This window comes from Gymnogyps californianus, chromosome 6 (assembly GCF_018139145.2).
Source record: "Gymnogyps californianus isolate 813 chromosome 6, ASM1813914v2, whole genome shotgun sequence".
Classification (NCBI taxonomy): domain Eukaryota; kingdom Metazoa; phylum Chordata; class Aves; order Accipitriformes; family Cathartidae; genus Gymnogyps; species Gymnogyps californianus.
In genome coordinates, this window is record NC_059476.1 from 14336710 (window position 1) to 14361699 (window position 24990).

Here is a 24990-nt window from a genome sequence, read left to right on the forward strand (position 1 = left end):
ATTAGTATATTTTAAAAAGAACAGGAAGTTTAGAATTCTAGAAGGAAGTTATTGCTTTCTTATGTACATATATTTAAAACAATCTAACAAAAACCAACTGCAAAGACAACAACAACAAAAGAAATCAATATAGTTAAGCCAGTGTCTTTCAGCTCTCTAACGTAAACAAGTTATTTTCAAGTCAGTTCTACAATGAACTTTATTAATTACAAAATTCACTATGATGACATACAGTCTGTGACTTGCCAGTAGTTTTCTTGTGAGTCTTAAGTAATGACCCTAAAGCTACATACCATCTCATGAAAACAGTGAAATCTGACATGCAAGTTAGAAAGGTTGCCTCACATACAGTTTATAATGACCTCGCTATCTTTGTGCTGCAAGTATGACATCTCAAGAGACGAGAAAGAGCCATCTGAATAAACATTTGGTATTCTTTGAAAACTGGCTATTCAAGTGCCACAAAAATAGTGTCTTGGGTTCTGTAAGTAAACTTCATTCATATTCAGCACTGTAGTGGAACACATTGCTTCTAATGTAGCCTTTCAGAATAACTGTTTCATTTGTTGGGTTTTTTTTAATTGGTGAATTTAAACCACTAAACAATTAAGAAAATGGACTACTCTGAGAAACTATATGAATGCCAATCCTATTATTTATCAGCCAATTTCAAAAGAAATTTTAGTTTAGAAACATGCTGCTGCTGATAATCTTTTTCAAATTCTGATATGTTTTTTGCACTTGCTGTTTGCCATTTTACTGATTAGTGTAATTCATTCAGAATTTACCTAATATGCTAGTGATAAATACAAATGGTCATAGGAATAATTGCATTACTTGATAAAATCATTAAAAATTCCAGATAAACGAATCAAGATAAAATACTTCAACTCTCTTTGCATAGCTTGATGCACAAAATGTGCAAAGCGAAAACAGTTGCTTTACTCAGACTTTTGCAACTAATGAACTTGTGAGCTTCTATCACTAAAAGATTTTCATGCAATGTAGGAACAATGTTCTTCCTCTGACAGAACTGCTGAGTATCATGATAACATTAAACACACAAGATGTTCAAAAGGAAGTACTGTTCTTATCTCTTAATAGTGTGGCATTGTTACTTTTAATGGAAATATGAAAGCTTTATTTTGCCCATGTCCCCAAGAAGTGACAGCAATGAGGATGCACCAGCATGGCTGTTAGAGATGAAGCAGTTTTATCTCTGACAAGACTTCCCCCTTTCTCCTACTCCTCCTTTTCTCTCATGTTTATTTTTTTATTCTTTTATTAGGCTCAAGGCTTTCTGAAGCAGAGGGCTATCTTTTGTTGTGTATTTGTACAGTATGAGGGAATGCAGAATTCCATTCCTTTTGGAAAATTATCTAAGCCATTTCTTGCTTCAAAACACTCTGCTCACTCTACAATTCAATTCAGCTTCTGTACTTTCCTCATACAGGTAAATTTAGTGCCAAATAAGAAGTCTTATAAAATTTTCATTCTTTTCTAGCAGTTATGTAGCATACCTAAAGTAGAGAAAAGAATCACCACCTGAAACAAAACTGGGAACACAGGCTTTTAGTAAATTTCCAGTTAAAAATATGTCTACATAACGAAATTCTTCTAGCATGGATGTCAGTGACGCAAAGGGACAGAACTACTTGCTGATAACAATACCAACAGCAGCATTTAGCAAAACTGCCTTTTTATCAGTACTGTTGCTAACAGCAAATGATTGATACAACAGAAGTACGTCTATTTTTTCTTTTGTCGTGACAAAAAGCATTCATCTGACATACCTTAACAACTTCAAAATATCAATATGCCACCTTGATGCTTCCCTTTTACAGCTATTTAAGCCAATGCTGACACTGTCCTGTCATTTTTCCCTTACATCAGCACAGTCATTTGTCTGGCCCTCCTGTGAGCTGGTCTGGGGAGCCAAGAAGATTACATGTACAATCAGCTTTTGGGTGGTTTAGTTCCTTGAACCAAATCATCATGGGGTTGGCAAGCACCAGACCTGTCACAAGGAAGGAGGTGGGAATGGGAATACACTGCCAGAGCTCTGGCTGCACTGACTTGCATCGTTGGAAACTGTTGTAGAAAACAGTCGTGGTAAAGGCCCAGCCACTCATCATTCAAAAGTCGCTTCTGTACTTACTAAAGCTATTGAAATGCACCACTTTGAGAAGATGTGTTATTGACTTTCACTTAGTATCACAGTTCCATACTGTTTTAGTGCTTTTCAGAGATTCAAAAGAATCTTCTTCCTGTTGCACTGGCTCAAAGGTGAGGTCCCATGCTGGGCCACTAAAGACTAAGAAGTTACAACAGCATCAATAAACATGGAAATGGACATCACAAACAGGAGAGTTAACAAGTCTGTACACCAGCTTATTTTTATATTTCACTTTTAAATGCTAGGGGACATGCGTGGGTTTTTTGTGTGTTTTTATTTAAGTGTAACACGCTAAATTAATAAACAACTTCTAGGGTTGTTAAGCTGACCAGAACATCTAAGTTTGCCACTAAGAGACAGCTTAAAGTTCTTGCTACAGCCAAAAGCAAAGGAGGCATTTTCAGGTACCCTAGCTATCCCTGTCAATCAATAGGAAACACTTGACAGTATTCTTGTTTATATGGTGATCCTTAAGCTTTCATACTTCTCACACCAGAGAGATGAAAAATAGCAGACAGTGTTTCCTTCTTTCAGGTTACTTATAAACTCAGTGCATCTTCACTAGTAGTAAAAACTAGTTCGAAAGGGTGAAAGAATAAAAACAAGCTTGGCTTAACTCTAAGAGTACCCATTTCTCCACATTACTGGAATGATTCAAGTTCATTTTGGGGATAATTCCTGTTCAAACTCTTCTGACTATATTTCGCAGCGATGATCACAGTTCACAGGTTTCACAGTGTAATGTAGTTGCACAGACCTATGGTTCTGACCCATGACTATCCAGCACTGAAAAACAGAACAGTTTGCCTGAATGGTGAACTGAAAGATTTGTGGCATCTGCAGAACTTGAGCAAGTAAAAGAATGAGAGAAGGACAATTAAAATCATTAAAGGGTCAAGCAGTTGTCTTATAAAAAGCAGACTAAAAGGGTTGGGCCTCTTCAATTCAAACAGGAAAAGCTAAAGGTGGGGCAGGAACATGACTGAACTTTACAAAATAAAAAAAGGCAGCATATGAATTGAATAAAGCCTGATTGAGGCAAAGGCTGTGAAAGAGATGAGGGTTTACTGCAACGTGCTAATTCTTGCTGAAGCACTCAACTGACATTTCTCCGTGAAGGTTTTACTGCCTTCTGATTACAAAGTATTAACTCTTTTCTTGGTAAAGTACTGCTTAGAAATAAAAGTGAAAAGTCATCTTCTATAATGTGAAATCTAGACATATGCTAGAGAAAAGCTTTGGTTTTACAGCATAAATCTGTGTCAGGAAAACCATTATCTACAAGATAAAGAAAGAATAAACTCCAGTGCAAAAAGTATTGCCAAGTTATTACTGTATCATTAACAAAGTTACAATAACTTCCCTCAGAACACTTTTTTCTGAGTCGTGGTTATGACTAAACATTTCTAGAGACAAAACCCAGTTCCTTGAAGTCCTCCTTAAACAAGAAATTCTCAGACAGATCTAAAATGCTGTTCAATGCGATATGAAGAAAGTAAAGGGACAGTCTTCTCCAATTCACTATTGTGCTGGTTTTGGCTGAGATAGAGTTAATTTTCTTCATAGTAGCTAGTATGGGGCTATGCTTTGGATCTGTGCTGAAAACAATGTTGATAACACAGGGATGTTTTCGTTACTGCTGAGCAGCGCTTACACAGAGTCAAGGCCTTTTCTGCTTCTCACCCCACCCCACCAGCGAGTAGGCTGGGGGTGCACAAGAAGCTGGGAGGGGACACAGCCGGGACAGCTGACCCCAACTGACCACAGGGATATTCCATACCATAGGATGTCATGCTCAGCATATAAAGCTGGGGGAAGAAGAAGGAAGGGAGGGACGTTCAGAGTGATGGCGTTTGTCTTCCCAAGTAACCGTTATGTGTGATGGAGCCCTGCTTTCCTGGAGACGGCTGAACACCTGCCTGCCGATGGGAAGTAGAGAATGAATTCCTTGTTTTGCTTTGCTTGCGCACGCGGCTTTTGCTTTACCTATTAAACTGTCTTTATCTCAACCCACGAGTTTTCTCACTTTTACTCTTCTGATTCTCTCCTCCATCCCACCGGGGGGAGTGAGCAAGCGGCTGCAGGGTCTTAGTTGCCGGCTGGGGTTAAACCACGACAATTATCAAGCTAGATGGATTAAAAAATGACTTAGCATGGAGATTCACCATTGCTTTCATACAAAGTAAAACAATTTTGATGTAGGCACAACTTAAGTTCTAGGGTAACGGTTCCCCCAAAAACTTCAGCAGACTGTACAGTTGCTCTTCCACTCTCTGCTCGCCCACTCATTTTGAATAACTGCATTAATGCAACTTTAGAAAAATTCTTTCTGAAAATAATAGTCCCTTTACTTCTCATGGCCTCCTTCAGTTTCAGATTTTCTGAAACAACAACCAACAGATTAGTTTTTAAGACCAACACTTTAAGGTAACAATCACTTAGTCCTCTGTAGTAAGGAGAGATTTAGCAAATTTTAAATGCTAATCAATAAATTGATTTGGCTATTGTAGTACGATCCTACTTTTTCACTTCTTCATATTCTTCTCCATAGAAATATCAGTAAAAATTAAAAATCATATCATAGAATAGCATGCTTCAGGTAATTAGAACCTTCTTAAAGCCAGATTTTGGGTGGAACTTGATTCAAACATGAATCTATGCTTGAGCAATTTCTTGCTCTAGGCTATAGGTAATTAACTAAATAGAAAATGGCTCAAAAATATAAACATGGCTATGTAAAGGGGAAAAGTTTATGTCTTTCTCTTAGCTTCCAAGTCACCATTCATGCTTAGCTGTTTTACATTAAGCTGTCTATATAAACACATGCAATGCCACAAAATACTGCAAACCAGTCTTAATCCAGAAGAGTAAAAATAAACAAGAAAAATCTATAACTTTAATATTGTAACTTGCTTTTACATACATTTAGAACTGCTTTAAGGAACAGTATGTCCTCCTAAAACCAAATAGGATAGTTTAAGTAGGTGCATTAGGTATACAAAGAATCTCCCATTACTATTTTATTGTGAATTTTTTGCTTTAGGTAAATCTGCTGCTGCATGTACTTTAGTTGGTTTGTATCATGAATGTAAAGCATATTCAACAAAGATTTGAAATGCCAATGGAAAATTAAAATTTACGGTAAAGCCTTAATTTTTTGTTGAAATATGAATACCACTGCAGAGTGGTTTGAGGTAGCCTACTAGCTTTTATTGAATATTACTTAGCCAAATTTTACTGCCTGACATCCTTCAAACATATTCTGCAAGTACTAGGTCTTCCTTCTCTCTAAAAAGATTCTTTCCCATTTCTGAGTGGAAAAAAAATGTGTTTCCACATGACATATTTGAGATAAATTTGACAGTTAAAATTGCTTTCAAGCATTCCATACTGTAATCATGTTATAAAGCCATTAAAAATAAATTAGAGGGAGTTACAATACGTATTTTACATGGGTTTGGAGAAAAATTATAAAACATCATTCATTTTTTTTACTCTGTGCTATTAATTCAGTCTGCTTTGTTTTCTAACTGCAAATTTCATGGCTTTTCCATCACTAAATGTTGAAAACTGGAACAATCCAAACAGTATCAAATGAAAAGATAGCACAAGCATTGTATTTGAGTAATTTGGCAGCTACTGTAAAGTAAGACAATAGGCAAAAGAGGTGAGACAATATGAATTTGTCAGTTCCATGTATAATCTGAATATAATTAAAGGTTATTGGGGGAGCACAAAGACTCAAAGACCGAAAAAGTATTCATAAATGACACTTCAGGCACCAGAGTCTCAAGGAATGCGTTTAAGATCTCAAACCAGAGAGTTTAATTACATGCTTCCTCTTTTACACAGACACAACTGTCATTGAAGGAGAACGATGTTTATAGTCTTAGGAGATTCTCAAAACGTGGGTCATGGCCCATGAAATATGTAAGGCCATTCATAACTGCATTCAATTAAAAAAACAAAAAAATCCCAAACTGGGGATTGCGGCATTTGCAAATACAAACCCAACAAATTATTTCTTCAATATTGTTTATGGGGTGGTCAAAACTAGAATTTGAGTCACCACCAAAAGAAACTTGTGAACTACTGCTCTGCAACAATAGCATGTATTACTGCTTGGAGGATTGTATTACTGGAGGACTAGTTCCCTGCCAAAGATTAAGCTCAAAAGGTTTAACCAATTTGTCTACAAAACCTGTGGGAAAAAAAAAAACCAAACAGTACCACAACATTTTTTTAGCTCCTATATCAGAATTATTTAATTAAATACACTGCATCTGACTTAGATATGAAGAATTATTTCACCAAGTTGGAACAGCTTAAAGAAGCTTCATTCTGCAGTCTATTTGACAACATTAAAGTCACATTTAGCTTATGCCTGAAATCCAAAGTTTTACTCTCCAGACGAGAAACCAACAGTCCAAGCACTTACACAAATAGTTAGCTAAGAAATATGAAATATCAGATGACATGAAAAAAACAGGAACTTTTACAAACATAGATAAATAAAATCAAATAATGATTTCCTATTTACTTAGAGTTTTAAACAGTTTATATAACTGTGCTCACACCTTGGAAAAGATGACTGCCTTACCAAGGAGTGATCATGAACATTCTATATTTACCGTCCACAAACTTTTCTGCAGTTTTAATTCTGAATGCAAGACAGACAATACATTACTCATAAGTATTGTGATGCTGATTTTAAGCCAAGTGACTTAAAGATGTCCAAAAAGTGAGACACGAAACCTGTGCTACACTTCGTACTTCTTTAGAGTATTTCCTTGCTACAGACAAAATAGAAAGAAGATACTACTTTCTGCAAATAGCCATTTAAAACAAGAAAATTATCTCAGTTTACAATCTACAGATGACTTTCTTGCACTATGCATTTCCTCAGAAAACTTAGCTGGAGTGACAATAGGTATAAAGAGCTCTGTAAAGCTTTCCCCTTGACATATTGGCCAGGGTTGAAAACAGTGTTACTGCCTTTTCCTTATCTGGTATCTTCAACATGCTAAAGATGCAATAGTATGAAAATAAAGATAACATTATAAAGCAACTCACCAAGCTGATCAGCAAGACTAAAATCGTTCGTCTTCTATGAAGTGTCATGCATCTTTTTTCATCTAGACCATACACAGTAGCCCTAAAATACCCAGGCTCCTCTTACAGAAATTACTGTTCTTCGCAAGCTTTAGGTAAAGTTTTAGTTCTATTTTACTTAGACTAAATATTTAAAATTGAACATTGCCATCTTATACATTAGTCTCCTGAGAGTAAATCAACTTTCTTCTCTCCTCTATCTACTAATGCCTCTATGGCTAAACAAAGCAACATGGCATTTAAGCGAATATTATTAATTCAGATCTCCTGAGGACAACTGCACTATATTACTGCTCCACTTTAATCAGAGGTCAACTTATATAGTCAATTATGAATGAAAATAGATTAGAACAAAATATATTTAGTATAGCAAACAATTTTAATCAAAATTGCCAAAAGTTCTGCACTGATTCACTCTTATATGTTAAAATTCAATTTAGGACATTTTCACCTGCTTTTTCTTTCCAGGTCTAGGCTTATGGCAGTCACACATGAAACTTCAGGTTCAAAAAACACAGTATTTGATTGGAAATTCTCAAACATGAATTCATCTTCCAACTAGTGCCAAACATACAGGATTTCAGACAAACTCAAGCAATATCCTTCCACAGGGAACTGTATCTTTTCTATAGGAAAGTTTGTGAGTTCCAACAGCTCTAACAAATTCTTCTACAGAATTAGTGGAGCTAACGACACCAGGTAAGTCAAAAGATAAGGAGCAGACAAAAATCAGCCTGTCAGTGCTTCAGCTTATATAATAAGTGGTCAAAATCTATTCCTATGGGCGTTGTTACAGATGTAAAAGATAACCACCCTAGCAAGCAGCATGATACATCAGTATCATTAAGATAACTTCTAGTTGCAATATCCAACTGTAGGAATTATTTAGAACAATGTGCTATAAGGCCGCAGAAACTAGGAAATATAAATTCTCCTTGCTCTGCCCTGATTTTGTTTTCAGGTCAGACTAATTAAAGTATTTTCTAGGATTAGAAAATAAGTCATGATGTTAGTGGTTCACAAAAAGTACTTCTCAGCAGTCACCAATTGTTAGTTCATATTTTAGCATTAAAAGGAGTTAAGGCCACACTATCATTAAATGATATAATTGGTCCAGTCTTATTAAATCACTATTTAAAAATTATATTTGTTTCTACCTGCTGTAGAAGACATTAAGGCAAAAACAAGCTCTCCTGTAAGTCATGTAGGTACATTACAGGTAAGATTGTTTTAAATACAGAAACAAAAGTTTAACTTAAATGAAGCAACATCATTAGTTTATTGGACTTGAAGAAACACTATTATCAAAAGTCCACTATCAGCCAGAGATGAGTTTGTATTGGCCACTATTGCAAACATGAATACTTAATGTAGTTGTAATTTTCAGAAGATAATGCATTTGAGTAATGCTGTTCACCATGATTATGATTATTACAGCTTCCACAACATTTCTTCTCTGAACCTAAAGAACAGACTTTTTAACCAAGCACCAGTTAATTGCTGAGAGTTGGAAAACTTGTCTTAGTAACTTTAAATGAAATACAAATATTTGATTTTCCAAATTCCTATGAGAATCTTGTGTACATAATGCTTTCAACATCTTAGATTCAGGGTAATAAATAGGATACTATAAATGGGCAGAATATTCCAATTCAAACTAAGAAGCATGAATGCAATTCAAAACCAGCCAAGTACAAACGATTCTCTAATAATAATTTCTCAATTTCTATTAAAATATATATACACTATATATTCTCTCTCTATAGACATACCATATATAGATACCCTATATCTTATATAGTGTACTGCCACATATATTCTACCACTATAGAATCTGTTCCTGTAGAAGACTTAAAATTAGTATATTTGTACAGACGGTACCCATAATTATCATAATGGTGGCCAAAAGACCATTAATTTCTTGGAGGAGTATCCTCCAGTGAAGGGCTCAGAGACGACACCAACTAAACACTAGGAAAATACCCTTCTGCCATATAAGTGTTCTTATATTAGTGTATAATGTTCTTACTACCAAAAAAGGCTGGCAAATTTTACTGAAATACAGTCCCAGCACTTTATTTCATTCAAAAGGTTAACTTAAGAAGATATCTGCATTTTAATTAGTTATGTGCATCTGTATGATAAAGATTCTCAATCAGGAACTTTAGCAAGAAAGAGCCACAGAACACATTAGGCATTTTAAAGGTCTGTTTTCAACATCATCTAAACATTAACTTCCGGGAATTTAGAAAGTAGCTTAAAGCTGATGAAAGTCTTTAACACTTACTTATACTGATTTACCTTAAAGCAATGTTTACTAGGTGCACTGAACTGATATTTGATACAACAGGGCAATATAACACATGATAAAGCAACATGCTATAATAATGTAACTAATTTCTAAAGCAAACTGATTACAATTAACTTTAACACTAAGCCTAACATTTTTCAGGGGACTTAACCTGATCAAACCAAGAGCAGTTTCAAACTGTCTCTTTTTTTTTTTTTAAAGGAAAGAAAATTAAAAACAGGAGTAGTTTGCGATCTTACTGCCAAATTTCAAAGTTGAAATCAGCCTCCAATGCTCATATTATGCTTCTTCAGTGGCTGTCAGAACTCTGGCAGTCCATTCAGTAATTCTAAATAATCCATGAAAGGCAATTAAAAGACATTGGAAAAAAGTGTATCATCATCAACCTCGAAATTCTCTTTACAAGGGCCATCACCTGATACTGAAGTACTGCAACGATCTAAAAATTGAAAAAGGATGGAAAACTACACCATTATTCATTGGAGCAAAAAGAAAAGAAAACAGCCTAAAAGTGGCCTCTTGGAAGAGGCTGGAAAGGGCTAGAATGAAAAGTCCTATACAACCACAAACCTTTGCCATCAGTAGTCTGCAGTTACATAGCTCCTCTGATCACAAGAGAGACTTGCAACAGCAGTCATAACACTTAGAAATAGAGTATTTCTAAACATTACTTAGAAGTTAGTGAATACAAATGTATGAATTGTCAGAGCTAAGAAGGCTTTAGAAAACTAGAACAAACAGCTTCAAAGGAAATAAGCTCTTGTAGTAATTTGGCTAAGTTATTAAAAAAATAAGCAAGGCTCTTGTACTTGATTGGGAAGAAGGGAAATGAATCACAAGTTTTCAATACTCCTAATACTTCCGTATACAAAACTAGTTATCACTAGACGTAGCATTTTTTATGTAAATAATTTAATCAGCTAGGCTTCATAGTACTGTCAGAATCATTTAAGAGTTGCTTTTGAGTTTTTATTTAAATATTTGATACTTTGTCTAGAAGATGAGTTACACAACTAAACCAAATACTTCTCTACAGGAAATCATAGCATGTAACCAATCTAACCTATTTTTTATTAGAAGTCCAAAGTATACAAAGCCTTATTTATCTGGCAATTCCATTTTATCATATATCTGCCAAAACCCGGTCACACACTGACTCCTACGATCTTAAACAAAGGCAAATGTAGTTTTGGCAAAGGTAACTGACACTAGGGAGTTGGGGTTTTTTGTAAAAAAACAAAACAAAAACCCCACCACACTAACAAAATTAAAACCCCAAAACCCCCCCACTTACATTACTTAAAGACAAAGCCTTCAAACGTTGACAGTTTTGTTCTAGTTTATAGTTTTTATTCCAAAATTTGAGAAGGTATTGAATGGCTATTCTTGCAGTTTCTCATTTGAGGTGTATATCCAAGAAAGAACAACCTAACACACCCTTGCTCTCAAAACAGTTTCTTGCCAAGCATGCTCAGATGCAGGAACACAAGCACATTAGTATCTGTGTGTAATTCTCCTTCTCAAACTAGATGGAAACAAGATGAATGCTGCTGAATACATGCAATAGGAGACTTTTTTTTTTAAATGGGAATTTTTTTCCAGAAATACTAGTACCTGTTAATTTTCACGTGCTACGTTCAACAAGTTTACCAGTGTAACTGCATGTGTAATTCTGACTACTACAATTTTTAAAATAGGGTTTAATTTTGAAAAATTCAATTTCAACACTTAACACACTGTCATTTCACATTCAGAAATAAATCTCAAAGTGAAAATTCACATCCAACTGGAAAAAACTCTCCTGTTGTACACAAAGTACACTAAAATGCAAAATTTACCAGTTGTCTTGCTCAGACACCTTCCTCCACAGACTACTGCTAATACAGACATGCTTACAGATAAACATGAAGTGAGAAGAGGTTTGAGGATGGGAGGGGAAATGCATGTGAGGGAGAAGGAGAACACATTTAGTATTGTATCTTTGAGGCTTCCCCACTCACCTTAATGGGACAGAGCACTATATTCACAAAAAGGGAATCAAAACTCCACTACGAAGTTTAAAAAACTTTTAATACTCTGCAAATGCCGTTAGAGACAGCATGATGTTTTTATAGTCACCAAGCTTTATGATATAGCAACTTCAGACATATTTCCCAGTCATTTTAGTCAAAAAAATCTCTGATCTTCCACACTGACATGAGAACTACCACACACCAACATCAAAATAAACTAGATGCTCTTAAAATAGAACATTGACACAAATTCCTAGGGTGAAAAAAAACCCACCTAGCATTCTGAACTAACTGTAGCACTTTTGCTCAAATTTACAAACAGGTAACACCACAGTACAATAAAATCTAAATTAATTTCTACCAACAATAGCACAGGTTTCACGAATACCCAGATTTCATAAACTCTCAAATGCAGTACTCTGAATATAAATGTTTCTTGACCAAATTAGCTCTCAGAAACACTGTAAATGCTATTCTCTCTCATACTATTTTTTTTCTAGTCTCAAGAACCTGCTCCCGAGTCTCAATTCATGTCAGTTCCCCAATTCTCTCATGCTTATCCTCCATGATGTTTTTCCTACACTATCCTTAAACCAAACGTGGAACATTAATGCCCTTTTACAAAGGAGGAAAGTAGCTAAAAATTTGCCTGAAAGCTACAGTCTTGTCAAACACTAGCAGCATTATATCTATGTCATTGTACTCTATTTTGCTTGATAAATTCTAGATAAGCATCCTTAAAAACACTACTTGTACCAGTATACTTAAAGATTTAAAGATCAAACAACGGACAGAAGTTAGAAGATCCAACACAGGAATTCTGCCACGTAAAGAAAGCCAAAACAACAAAACTATTTAATTCAATTCCACATGGAACAAGACAGGAGAATGCCCATTAAAAGTGACATGAGCTTGGCCCTATAAACTATGCACGAGGCACACAAGTCAATTTTACTGTTCATGGGCTTCCTTCTGTACAGAAACTTCAAAAAAAGTATGAACTTCACACCTAAGAAAATACAGTCTTTGTAAGGTTTGAAGCCATACTGTACACGAGTCCAAAAAAACAAAATACAGGAGAAGCCAGCGATTCAGCAACGGGCAGGGTGGAGCAGAAGGCGGGACAATGACCTAATAGATCTTTTCTATCTTTAGTTTCATGAGCCTCTGTGGACAAGAGGCATCTGGATCACACGCTCTGCTCTCCAACCGACACACCACGGGAGCTCGGGACATGTTCCTTCTCGCAGGGTGGCAGGTGGGCGCAGCGCTTACCTGCCTAACGAAGTTCTCTGGAAACTTGATGCTTCCAACAGGTATCCCAAGGTGACAGAGCTTACAGACAGGCAAGCTTTAGACAGCGTTGAACTCAGAGGCAATACTACAAGTCATTTTTTAGCTACAAGCAATACTACAAGTGATTTGAGTTGCCCGCTTGCCCTTACCTTGAACACTTTACCGAAAGCACCATCTCCCAGCTCTCCTATAATTTCCCAGAACTCCTCAGGGTTCAAATCCCTCTTGACGTGCTCGTATTGTTTCTTCTTCTTCTCACCACCCAGCTTGAAGATCTTACGAAAGTTGAAGAAGGACATTTTTCCTCCTGCCGAGGGAGGCCAGCCTCCAGGCGACCAGGCGGAGGGAGGGGGCGGGCGGCGGCTGGCGGTGCCCCCTCAGCCCGCCGTGACCATCCGCGGCGGGCGGTCCTGCCGGGCGCGATCCCCACGAGGGCCGAGGAAAGTCCTCACGCCGCCTGGGAAGCAGTCACCGCCGGGCGCTGAGAGGAAACAACACCCCTAGATCCTCCCGGAGCCCCTCAAAGGGGCCGGGCCCTCGACGCCAGCCGCAGCGGTCCTCTCCCGCGGCGGGCTCGGTGGTTCCTGCTTACTCGGCCGGGCCGGTGACCATCGCGTCAGCAACAAGTGCCGGGCTCCCTCCTCGGGACGGGCGGCTGGGCGGCGGCGGGCGGGGCGGAGGACGGAGCCTGAGGAGAAGAGGGGCGGCGAAAGGATCACGGCTCCCGCTGGAAGGGGGCAGCGGTTGCGCGGCGGGCAGGGGGGAGCGGTCACCCCGCCGCCCGCCGAGGGCGCTCCCGCCTCGGAGGACGGAGCGGATGTAGGGAGAGGAGGGGGGCTGCCCCGCTCCTGACTCCCGGCCGGTGCCCTCACGGAGCGGCGCCCCACGGCGTCCCGGGGTGGCAGAGCGGAGGAACACGATGCTTCCCTCCCGGTGCCTTTCCCGCTCGCTCCCCCGCCCTCTCGCAGAGCGGGGCCCGGGCGGCACCGTTTCCTGCGGGGCGGGGCGGGGCGGCACCTCCTCCTCCTCCTCCACCCGCCGCCGGCGCGTGCGCGCGCTCCGTGCCCCCACCCCTCTCTCCCGCGCTCCCGGAACCGCCTCGCGCCCCAGCCACCGCCGCCAGCGCACGCGCGCCACCGCCTCCTCCGGCGCATGCGCACGCGCCATACCGACAGCCCCCTCCCAACGGTTCGTCGCCGGCACATGTGGGGGAAGAGGCGGGGCTTTCCCCTTCCCACGTGACGCGGCGGCGCAAGCCAATAGGAGCGCGCCGAGGCCTCCGGCGGGTAAGTTGGTGTCTGGCCCTAAGATGGAGGGGGGGTATTTCCTTCCTCTTCGCTGTCCCTTTCCTCAGGACCTGGGAGGTGGCGTTTGAGGTGGGCGAGTTCTCGTCCTTTCCTCCTGTTTTTCTTTGGGGATAGGCTGTGTACTCGCAGTTGGGGGGAGAGGGAAGTGACTTTTCCCTTTCGTCCTTTTGTAGCCGTTATGGGAGGGGCTGTGTGAAAAGGGATCCTTTGCCCTCTGCTGAGTTGTTTATCCTGAAGGATACCCTGCTCCTCTTTTTATTTCTTCTTAAGTGTCCCGTGGAGAGAAGGTCACCCCAGTCCTGTGGCAGAGGGTGATATTTCCTAGGTAGGGGGACAGCTTCCTTTCAGGGCTGGCTGGGTACCCCGAGTTCCTCTTCAGCACAGGTAGACTCTCTTCTCCCCCCACATTGCTCCCAGGTCTGATTGTGGGAGCTGAAGGGGGTATGAGGCCCTTTTTGTCTACCAGGAGCGTTGTGATGGTAGGTGGTGCTTCCTGGAGGGTTTGAGCTTGGGAGTGATTCTTTGAGGAAGGTGTTGGTAGAAAAAGGCAATGTTGGAAGACTTTCTTTGGTTTGTGGGCCAGTGCTGTTCCTAAACCTGCTACTGATTTGTTACAGCATTCAGTCATAGCAGGGTGTGATGTTAATGTGCTGCATGTGTTTGGTATCTTGTGAGATTTAATCAGTGGGACAGGCTTGAATTTCCTTATCTCACAACCTTCTCTTCCCACAAGTGATTCCTTCATCAGCCTGAAGTGTGATTGTATTTTAATAGCTGTGTTGTTTATATGCCACCAAATGTGTGGTATTTTTTCACATGAAAGGAAGAGGCCTTCCCGTTGCCTGGATAAGGGGCAATTAGCAGACATCTTGGAGACAAAGTTTAGGCTGTGACAGGAGGCAGGAAGTCGATCTTGTAGTTAAGGCAACGATGTGAGACCTAAGAGAGATCTGACAATGAGACAAACGCCCAGTGAAAATCATGTAATGCCTTATCCTCATATGAACCTGAGTGCCTGCAGTTACCATTAATTTAAACTGCATTATAAGCTTCTAAAGATCAAGCCTCTGGTGTGTGTCATTCCTCAGACCATTTTATTAGCATGACAGTAGTTTGCTATCTAAGGAGAGTGGTCCATGTGTAAATTCAGTAATAATAATGAGGCATTGAGGTGCATCAGTCATGGGGATCATATGGCAACCCCAACAGTCTCTTTGAAAGAAGCATGACTTTAAGGAATAGAAAGTGCTGGGCTGAGTCAAGAAAGGGATTTCGGCAAAGGAGTTGTCTAATATTACAGGTCTTTGTAGTAATGAAGATGAGAAAGGTGGTTCAGAAGGAAGCAAGGGCATAGAAGCAGCCTGGAACTGAACTTTGCATCATGTGTTTACGATGTTTTTTTAGCTGAAGCATGCTGGGGTAGAAGCCTTTTAAGAATATGTTGGCATTGTATGTTCAGTAATTAGTGGTGCTAATAGCATTTATGGTGTACAGGAACATATTGTGCTAGGCACTGTCCTGCCACAGAACAAGGAGATGGCCCCTGCCACAAAGAGTTTATGAATCAAACAACAATGTTGTGTCATGAGTTAATTTCTTTAATCTGTATAAAATCAGTTTCAAGGGTAATACTACTCTATGAATAGAGAGCCTTTCAAGTACTCTTGCTAACCTGATAGCAGTCCTGATTTGTTGTAATAATCAGCATTTGTTGTTCAAAAATTATCTTGGGCTTTGTGGTTCCTTTGTACCGACAGCTTGGCCACAAAATGTAAAACCATTGAGGAGGGTGTTAAAGCCAAGACTGTTTATGTGTGTAAGGGTAATACCAAGAAAAAACTGCAATCCAAATGAGCTGTTTTCCTTTCTCCTCTATGATCTGGCTGGCTGGTTGCACCTATTAACTTAATTTGAAAGTTTCTTGCAGATAGTTTGGACTAAATACAATAACAAAAAGTGATTGATAAGTTTTTCCAGTGTTACCAGCAGCAATTTAGCTTCTGGAATCTTAATTTTTAAAATTCAATTTCTTTTTCCTCTCTATAATACCTTTTTTTTTGTGTCCCTTCAGATGGGCTGATAACTTGGATTTGCATGTTAAAATACAATGATGGCTTTAATAATAATTTTCATTTATTTTAAAAATTGAATATTTTGATTTTAACTTGCTTTCTCTTGGATAAAAAGTGCTTTGGGACTAATTTACATCTGTTTCTTTGAACTGACTAATTGATAGAGGATGGGGAAAAAAAGGAATCCAAAGCCATAGCATGAAATCCTTGTATCTAGGCAGGATTAGCTTTTCTTTAGCCTCAGCGTTAATGTCATAGGGCAGCTGGGGTGGATGTATGTATGTATTTCAGAATTTGTAATAATAACGGGAAATAAAAGCAAAACTAAAGGAAAATTTCTTGAGCTATATGTGAAGAAATGTAGTTGAGCTTACTGCCTTAGTAAGGCTGGCAGTTATGGAACTGGGATACCAGGACCCAGTTCTTTCTCAGCTCTATCAATAAATGAACTTTTGACTGTAAGTAGTTCACATACAGCATCTATATAATGTATCAGTTTGCTTTGAACATGCGTGTGATAAAACAGGTTCACTTGGAGCAGAACAGGGACAGTAGTGTCATCCTACGAATGACTAAATGTTAGTAGGTACTACAGATGTGTTGCTTTAGACTTTTACAAAGATAGTCTTCCTGTTCCAGAGAGCTTTTAATTCATATAACGTTGAAAATATAAGATGAAAGACTGGCACAAGAAAGGAGCAATTAATCTAGTGATAAAGTTTTGCTTTTAACGTTGATTTTTTTTTTGCTTACTCTTTAACAAGTAATTCAAGATAAAAACATATCTAAAAAGGAAAACTGTGGCTCAGTCTCAATTTTTCCCTTATTCTTTCACTCTAGAGTTACAGCTTGCCACTCAATCCTAAAAGTAAACTCTGTAAGGTGAAGGTTAAGTGCTAGTAGCAAATCCTTCTCAATTTGCATTGACTTCCTGGTATGGAGGAGGCTGTATGAAGCCTGGTTTTTTGTGTGGTGGTGGTGTGTTGTTTTTTTTTTTTTTGCTGGTAGCAGGAGTTTTTAGCAACTGTAAATCTTTCCAGATGGTAAGGATAGAAAGGTAAAAGCGAGTTATATTAAAATCTCTCTTTCGGGAATTTAATACAATGCATTTTGAAAATTCAGTGCTTCCTTAAAATGTCAGAGTAAAGATGTTAAGGAACTTTCTTGGTTGTGCATCAAATATACTGGCTTAAAAATAGGTGTAACTCTTTACTGCAGTCTTTTTCATCTCTTTGAGATTTAGAAGTCTCCTTTATACTTTCTGCTGCTTAATATCACCATCCTTTCCCATTGATTTCATTGCTTACACTTGCTAATGTTCCTAACTCCCTCTTTAAGTTCTACTTCTGTTTCATTTAAACTGCTCTATTTCAGTTTCTCTTCATTGAAAATAAACACTTGCTTCAGAAATTTAATTTGAAATGTGTTCTTCACAACATATATTGCCCTTTCACTGCAGTCCTACATCCTGTCTTCAGTTCTCTCAAAATATTTAATGGTATATTTTTATATTGTCTTGACTTTCTGTCCACCCACGCTTTCACTGATCTCCTCCAATCTTCTTTCTGATGTTTGAGTTCATTGAACTGCTGTAAGGTCACAGGTAGCTTGTTTGTGGTTAAATCTGAGGCGTAATTCTTGTTCCATCCGTCTTAATCTGTCTGTCACCTTTGGCACTTAACACTGTCCCTTCTGTTTTCTTTACTTGATGTATGTGGTGTTTTCATTGATATTTTCCAATTATATGGCGGTGTTTTTCCATAGACTCTATCATTTCTACTCTGTTCTGTTTCCGAAGTTAATGTTTTCTGCTGTATTGGACTTATTTCACTTCTAAGTGCCACTGTAACTTCTAGATCCTTCTAGTTAACCCACTACCTTCCTTTTTAACCTCCTCCTTTTTGCATTCTTGGTTTTTGCGAAGACCTCATGTGTCCAGTCTCTGTATCTGAACTTATTTCCAAAAGCTGCCTTCCTTCCCTCTGAATCAGATTCCTTTTTCCTTGGAGTTTGGGATTTTATGGAATTAAGTTCTGATACTTTGCTTTGTACCCCATAGCTTTGCTAACTTTCATCAGTCCTTCAGGCTTTATGAGAAATTTTTGGTGACTCTCCCATACCTGACCTTTTTCTGCCTTCTTCCGTTCATCATCAGTCATTTTTCCTTTCCTACTGTTCTGGATGTGTTGCCTTCTCATAGGAGCACCTCAGTTCAGTGGATTTTAAATACCATGGTGTTTTCAGTCTCTTTCACTCTTCTATATTGACATTAAAGATATTCCTTTTCTTCCCTCTGTGACATTTCCATCTTCTTTGTGTACATGCCAAGTTTTTAACTTTTTGTCCTTTTTCTGTGACCCCTCTACACTTTCTATGCTATACCTGACTCCTGTGTCCTAATGCTCTAATTAATGGTGGTAAGTACAGAGGAGCTAGTAGTATCATTAGTTAATAACCCATGTTTATGACAAGGTGAAGAAGGAAATACGAAAGAGGGCTGAAAAAATCTTTTTATTTCTTTATGTTGTAAGAGGATGGCCTAAAAGGCTGTATGTTTTCCTCCAAGGAGCATCAAGTCATGTTACCCATTTATTGGAAGCCTTGAGAGGGGAGATTGTATATAGCACTCTTAAAGCCCTTCTATTAAATGTACAGCTGATAGATCTGTAGCTTAGGGACTTGTATTTCTGTTCTGCATTTGAAATTTAAAGCTGTCTTCATAAAGGAACAAAAAAGAGACTCATTTTTGTGCTCGGTATTTTATGAGCCTTTCTGATATGAATAACAGGAATAGTTCAGTCATACATAATACAAACAGAAAAAAAATTATAATGCCAGAGGTTAGACACTCAAGAGCTTACCCATATCTCATTAGCCAGAATCAATGCTCAGGCTTCTATCAATAACGTGGAAACTATACATTACATGATGACTTTTTTTTTTATGCATTACGGTAGGACCAGTTAATCTAAGAATTACCATAGAAACATGTGGCATTTGGAAGCTTCAACATTTAAGGGTATTACTTTATGTTTGCAGTAAAAAAAATTGAGTGCTAAAATGTTTAGGAATAAGATTGATCTAATTCTGGCTTCAGAAAAATCTGTATGTTTAGTCTAAATTGGCCTAGCTTAGTCAGTGGGGAAAGGTATCTTCAGAGGGCAGTTCACTCTTTCCCATTTTATATGCTTATCTTTATTACACAGTATTTAACTGTGTGAGGTGAGTTGTCCTGGAAACGTGTGGTGGGGGTTCTTCTTCCTACCTATTGAGATACCACTACCAGCAGAACTCTTGGAGTGTAGTTCTCCTGATATCAGGCAATACCTCTGGAAATTATGACAGAGCAAATATAAAAATTGCCAAATTACCTGAATGTTTCCAAGCAAACTGATGATGTTTTATTGAATAGACTTTATCTGAAATCAAATGTCAGAAGAAAAAGCAATAATATAAATATAGAAATCTTGAATAAGGATCAGATGTTTCAACAAATAGGACAAGAATATTTCTTGGAAACATGTCGGGTCAAAGGCGTTTAAGCTTTAATGTGTTAACTTCATTGAAGTTATTGCAAAAATGAAGTATGTTTTTCGTATTGCTTCTAGTTGGTCTGGAAGAAAACCACCTTCAAGACTGATATTCGGAAACATATAATTGGAGGCGTAAGTTGTGCTTTTATACTTATTTGAGTGAAAAGCAAACCTCAGATTTAATGGAAAGTGTCAACAACTTGAAACTTACATAGCTGATTCTCTTTATTGATTAACTGACTAATGCAATTAAAAATGTCAGGTTCTCTTTCATGATAAAATTTTTCAAGAAGTCTGGACACTTTTTGGTTTGTATTTAACTGAAAAACTCCTTTTATAAGAATTTTCAGGTAATACTAGAATGCTGAGCTGCATTGGTGGATAGCTGCATTTTTTTAATACAGTAGTTATTCTAATAAAAATTCTTTCCCTCCATGTCATGATGACTATAACAGTCTTTCACAGAACCACACGTGAGTAAGTCTATCTAGAGTATTGATTTCTTTTAAAATAATATACAATCAAAATACTACTAGTCTTAGCTATAATGCTGTAGTCTTTCTAACCACTTTAGTCATTTGAGATTATATTTCATTTAAAGCAAAATCTGTTTGATCAAAACTGTACATGAACACAAGACGAAGTATTTAAAACTTGCAGAGCCCCCTTCATCTGATGGATATTAGAAGCTTTAGTTAAGTCACATGAAAGTATGTATTACAAATGCTTCACCATGTTTGTCTTTCCTCCAGATGGTAATTAGACCTTTTCCTCTTGCATAGCAGTCACGAGCTGATTTGTTCTTTTTGTTTGTGGCTTTCAAATTTGCATTAGTTCACATAGCAGCTAGGATTAGAAATTTATTAAGGGATAAAGATAGCTTTGCATCTCAGTATTGTTTTCAGTCAATACTGGCACAAAAAATGTCTGAACAAAAAACCCTCATGTATTGCTGCTTTTCTTTCTGCAAATCCTGAATTTCTTTCTCTGTTTCCCAGGAACCCTTTTTTCCAGAACGGACACTGTGTTCTCTTGTGATCCTGATCAGCTCTGGAATCTTGGGACTGAATAACTTGTTCTGTAATATGAAAATGAGTTATTTTTAAATCTGTTTTTTATTATGGCAGGCCAGCCAGCCAGCAAACCCAATCCTGGTTTGTGGTAAGCATAAGCAGGAAGTTTATTATGCCTTCTACAACTATTATTAAAAATATACCATACTGAAAAGTAGGGAACATTTCACACACAAAAAAGGACAATCTGACAAGAAGATAGCACTGAAAACTACTGGTACTTTAGTAATATCCCAAAGAGACATTGCAGTGGGATATTGGAGACGTGTCTACTAGCAAAAAGGGGAAATAACATTTAGAATGTGAGATACCATCTGTTTATTAATGCAAAGCTAGACTTTAAAATATAAACTGATTTTACTGAGAAAACAGCATAGGTTTTAATTGAAAAATGTTATTTTTATATTACAATCATGTTTAACATAGTTTCTGTATGTGTAATGTTCTTCTCTTTTGACCTAGATTTTTATAAGCTATTGTGTAATTCTCATTTTTGAGGCAAAAAAATAGTTTACCATGTGTTGTAAAGTAGAATTTGGTTTTACGTAGGATCTCTTCTTGGTACAGCAACAATGTGTGGAGCTGTAATAATGTGTCCATTGTTATGACAAACAGCAGCTATTGTGTGTTCAACAATAGTATATGCAAACTTTAGGCACTAGGACCTGCTTATGAGAAATCGGTATTGTGATGCGATCCAGTTTTTGTCTCGAGTGCCCTGGAATTTTTTTTTTTTTTTTTTTACAGAAGGGACCTTTAATCTAATATCTAATCCACAAAATTATGTTTTATAGTACACCATGCGATATTTATGGATTAAGCCAAAAAAGCCCATTACAGTAAATGGACTGAATTTTCTGTAGCAGAAAATAAAATTACCTGTAGGAAAAATAATTCCTATGGCTTCTGGCTGAGCTATAATATATTGTTCTGGATGCAGTATACAGGAGTGACTTGCTTTCAGAAGCATGAGGTAGGGAGTGGCATCTATTCAAATGCAATTAAGGAGACACTTAAATCTGTTTATAAAAGGCTGTTTGGTTTTTTACATACCAAGAAGTCAGAAATAGTAGTGTCTTTATCATGTTAGCTGTGACCGTGATTCATGCAGGGAATGTAAGAAATTGCAGCCACAGTTGGCGGTAAGGTATTTTCTTTCAAGTATCTCAGTAGTGTTATGTCCATTTGGTGCCTTCCTATTGGATTCGGAGAAAGTTTTTTAAAGGTGGGCAAAAATCATCACTAACAAAGAAGTCTAGCCTTCTTTGCTCTGTAGGGAGGAAAGCTATTAAGAAGATACTCATATTGCAGGACAGGTGTTCCTGAACAGTTTTGGTTTGTTCTGTATCAGTCCTTTATCAGCTGTCAGTGATGAGATTTGGACAGACCTCAGAGGGAGCATCTGTAAGATAGTAATTATTTCAGAACACCCTCGGAAAATTACAAAAATTGCTGACTCAAAAGTTAATAGAGGACAAAGTCTCTGGATTTTTAATGGGTCCTAACAGAGTTTAGCAGCTGAAGGTAAGGGATGACGAGCCAGCTTTCCTTAGCTGAGAAGAAACTACTCTTCAGATCATTCAATGTTCATAGAATGCAGTGTAAGAGATTGTGCAGAACAATTTGTCTTAAGGAATCAAGAAATATCTACATACCTTTGGCATTTCTAAAACTTTTTGGTTTTGTAGGTCAGAGCAGCCTGGGTGTGACTAAAATCCTGTGCTTGATTTCAGGTATAAAAGTTCTAGTCCTCAGAAAGCAGGCACAGTTAAAAAAGAAATTCAGAGAATAGCGGGCTGGGAATTGTACCATTGTTGATACAAAACCCACCCTTTTGATACTTTTCCTAGATGTTGGCTGAGAGAACCTGTGAGGAGCATTAGAAAAGCATAATAAAAGCTTTGTTCTTATGTGGGATGATAGTTCAAACTTCCCCCAGTAAAAGAGAGAATACTGTAATAACATATATCGTCTCAGTGCTTTTTTTTTTTTTCTGCTGCCTTTCATTTTGCACAGGTTTGTCTTTTGGAATGTCTAAACATTTTTCTACAAGAAGTGCCTTCAGAGAGGAAGCATTACAAGTCTTTATTTGGAGGAGAATAAGAATAATTTTGTGGAATAGCATAAAAAACCAACCAAACAAAGAACAAATGCAGCTAGTCTAGAGACAGAGATCGATGTCAAGCTAACTGTATTAATCTTTCTAAGAAGAGTAACAGTTAGATCTCAATCTTCCAAAAGAGCTCTAAATGACTAATCTCAGTCTCTAGTTGCGCTCACAAAATATATGATGGTCCTAGTTGGATCTGAGACTTCAAAAATATTCTAATTTGAATTATTTTGTATATACCAACAACAGTGCTATTTGGACACCATGTTTCAAGCACAGCCTCACAGTGTTCTGATATAATTAAAAGGTTCACTTGTATAGCAAAGAAAAACTTAAACTGATTTCAGAACATTAAGTAGGTCTGTCAATCTAATGCTTTGGTATGTGCTGGGAATAGTTTGAAAACTTTCACAACTGTGCACCGAGATCAAATGGTAGGTTAATTATTTTGAAGTCTCTGGTTGTAATGGAGTGCTCTGTTATGCTATGAATGTTCATATAAATTCTGATCTTATTTGAGAGGCTGTTTTAATTTACACTAGGTGCATAAACTAATTTAAAGGGGAGGGAGGGAAATGGGCAGGAAAACGTGCCTCTAGAAATTGAGTCAGCCTTGTCATGGAGTTCACAGGCCCAATAGCTTCAGAAAGCTATTAACCAATGCTTGCCACTTCTACCCAAATTTCTGAAATTTGAAAATGTTTGTTCAAGAAGTGGCACTAAGTCTATTTTACACTGCTGTACCAAAGTAGGAAAGCTAACTGTGTTGCCTTAAGCCAGGGTGAATTAGGTTTTATTCTCTTTGCTCTGTTAGTTAACTTGAATGAGTTAATATTCCTTTATGCTGGATCAGTAAATTACATATATCTGTCAAAAAAAATTTCCTTTGCCAAGAGCCTGTTTGGAATCCTCTTGCTATCAAAGCGTCCATACTGCTGTTTTTCCAAGCAGAAAACTTATTATTTATAAGAAGTAATTTATTTTTAGTTTTGTTTGGTTTTATTTCACACTAATAACTGAGAACATTTTCTCCCAGTGAAAGAATGTCTTTTCAGCAGCTCAGCTCATTCTGGGAGCACTGTGGGTGATTAAGAGCTTTCAGAGAGAATTAATCGTCTTCATAGACTTCCTCCTGCCCTCGCTTGAGACAGGTTAGAGAATTAGTTGAAGAAGGTGCTTCAGCGTGATTATCCAATAGCTCTAAAATACAAATAGCAAGTGAAGCTTTCTGACTGTCAGTAGTGACTACTACCTTATTTATGGTAACCTTACAGCTGTCCATGACAAATAAACATATAGAGCTAGTTTACTGGTCTGTTGAGTGGTTTGCTGATTTCTTGATACGTAGGAAAATATCTTGTGAGTAATGCATGGGACAAGGATCAGAAGCAGCTACTTCTACTGTTTATGTTATTGCACACTTCCTTGTTAGTTTTCCAGAATCATGCTTTTGTAAAATTGGGTGCCAAAACCTTGTTACAAGGTTTAACTTGCATATAAAACAAGTTGCAGTGCCAAAGGCGGCAATCTGGAACTGCAAGCTTTGTCCCCCTTCCAAGACTGTTGATGTTGGAGGAGCCAGTCTGTCTGGTCTCCTGCAGCCACATGTGCCTGTCCAGAAGGATTTCTGGGCAGTGCTGTGGAAAGGAAAAAACAGAGAGAGGGAAATACATTACAGGTTATGACATGGAGTCATTAACTCCACTGGAAGACTGTTACACAGTAGTGGTGTCAGTTTATTGATAAAACAAGGCTTTTTTGCTCCTATCTATATCCTGATTATTATAGGCGTTGTGGGCGATACCTTTCTATGTTGTTGATAGACTCCCTACTGGCTCAAGTTTGTGGTGATGGGTCTTTTGTCTTGCACCATCTTCCCTTGCCAGGGAAGTGTATTGTAATATAATCTAAAGTAATCAAAAGACATATGATGTTTAAAATTTCAAGCAATATCTTTAAGAAAAATTCTGTAATTCTTTCTGTTTGGT

The 24990-nt window shown here is 38.0% G+C and overlaps 2 protein-coding genes across 2 annotated transcripts in view; one reads left to right on the forward strand and one right to left on the reverse strand.

Annotated features, from left to right (window-relative positions):
- Positions 1-13713, reverse strand: part of SLK (STE20 like kinase) — a 52344-nt gene extending 38631 nt beyond the window's left edge. The window contains exon 1 of the mRNA XM_050898594.1: positions 13057-13713. Within this exon, the coding sequence (XP_050754551.1) occupies positions 13057-13206 (150 nt within the window). The 5' untranslated portion in view covers positions 13207-13713. The remainder of the gene's footprint in view (positions 1-13056) is intronic.
- Positions 13714-14234: 521 nt separating this feature from the next.
- Positions 14235-24990, forward strand: part of STN1 (STN1 subunit of CST complex) — a 45929-nt gene continuing 35173 nt past the window's right edge. The window contains exons 1-2 of the mRNA XM_050899413.1: positions 14235-14283; positions 19895-19951. The gene's annotated coding sequence lies outside the window, so the exon portion shown is untranslated. The remainder of the gene's footprint in view (positions 14284-19894; positions 19952-24990) is intronic.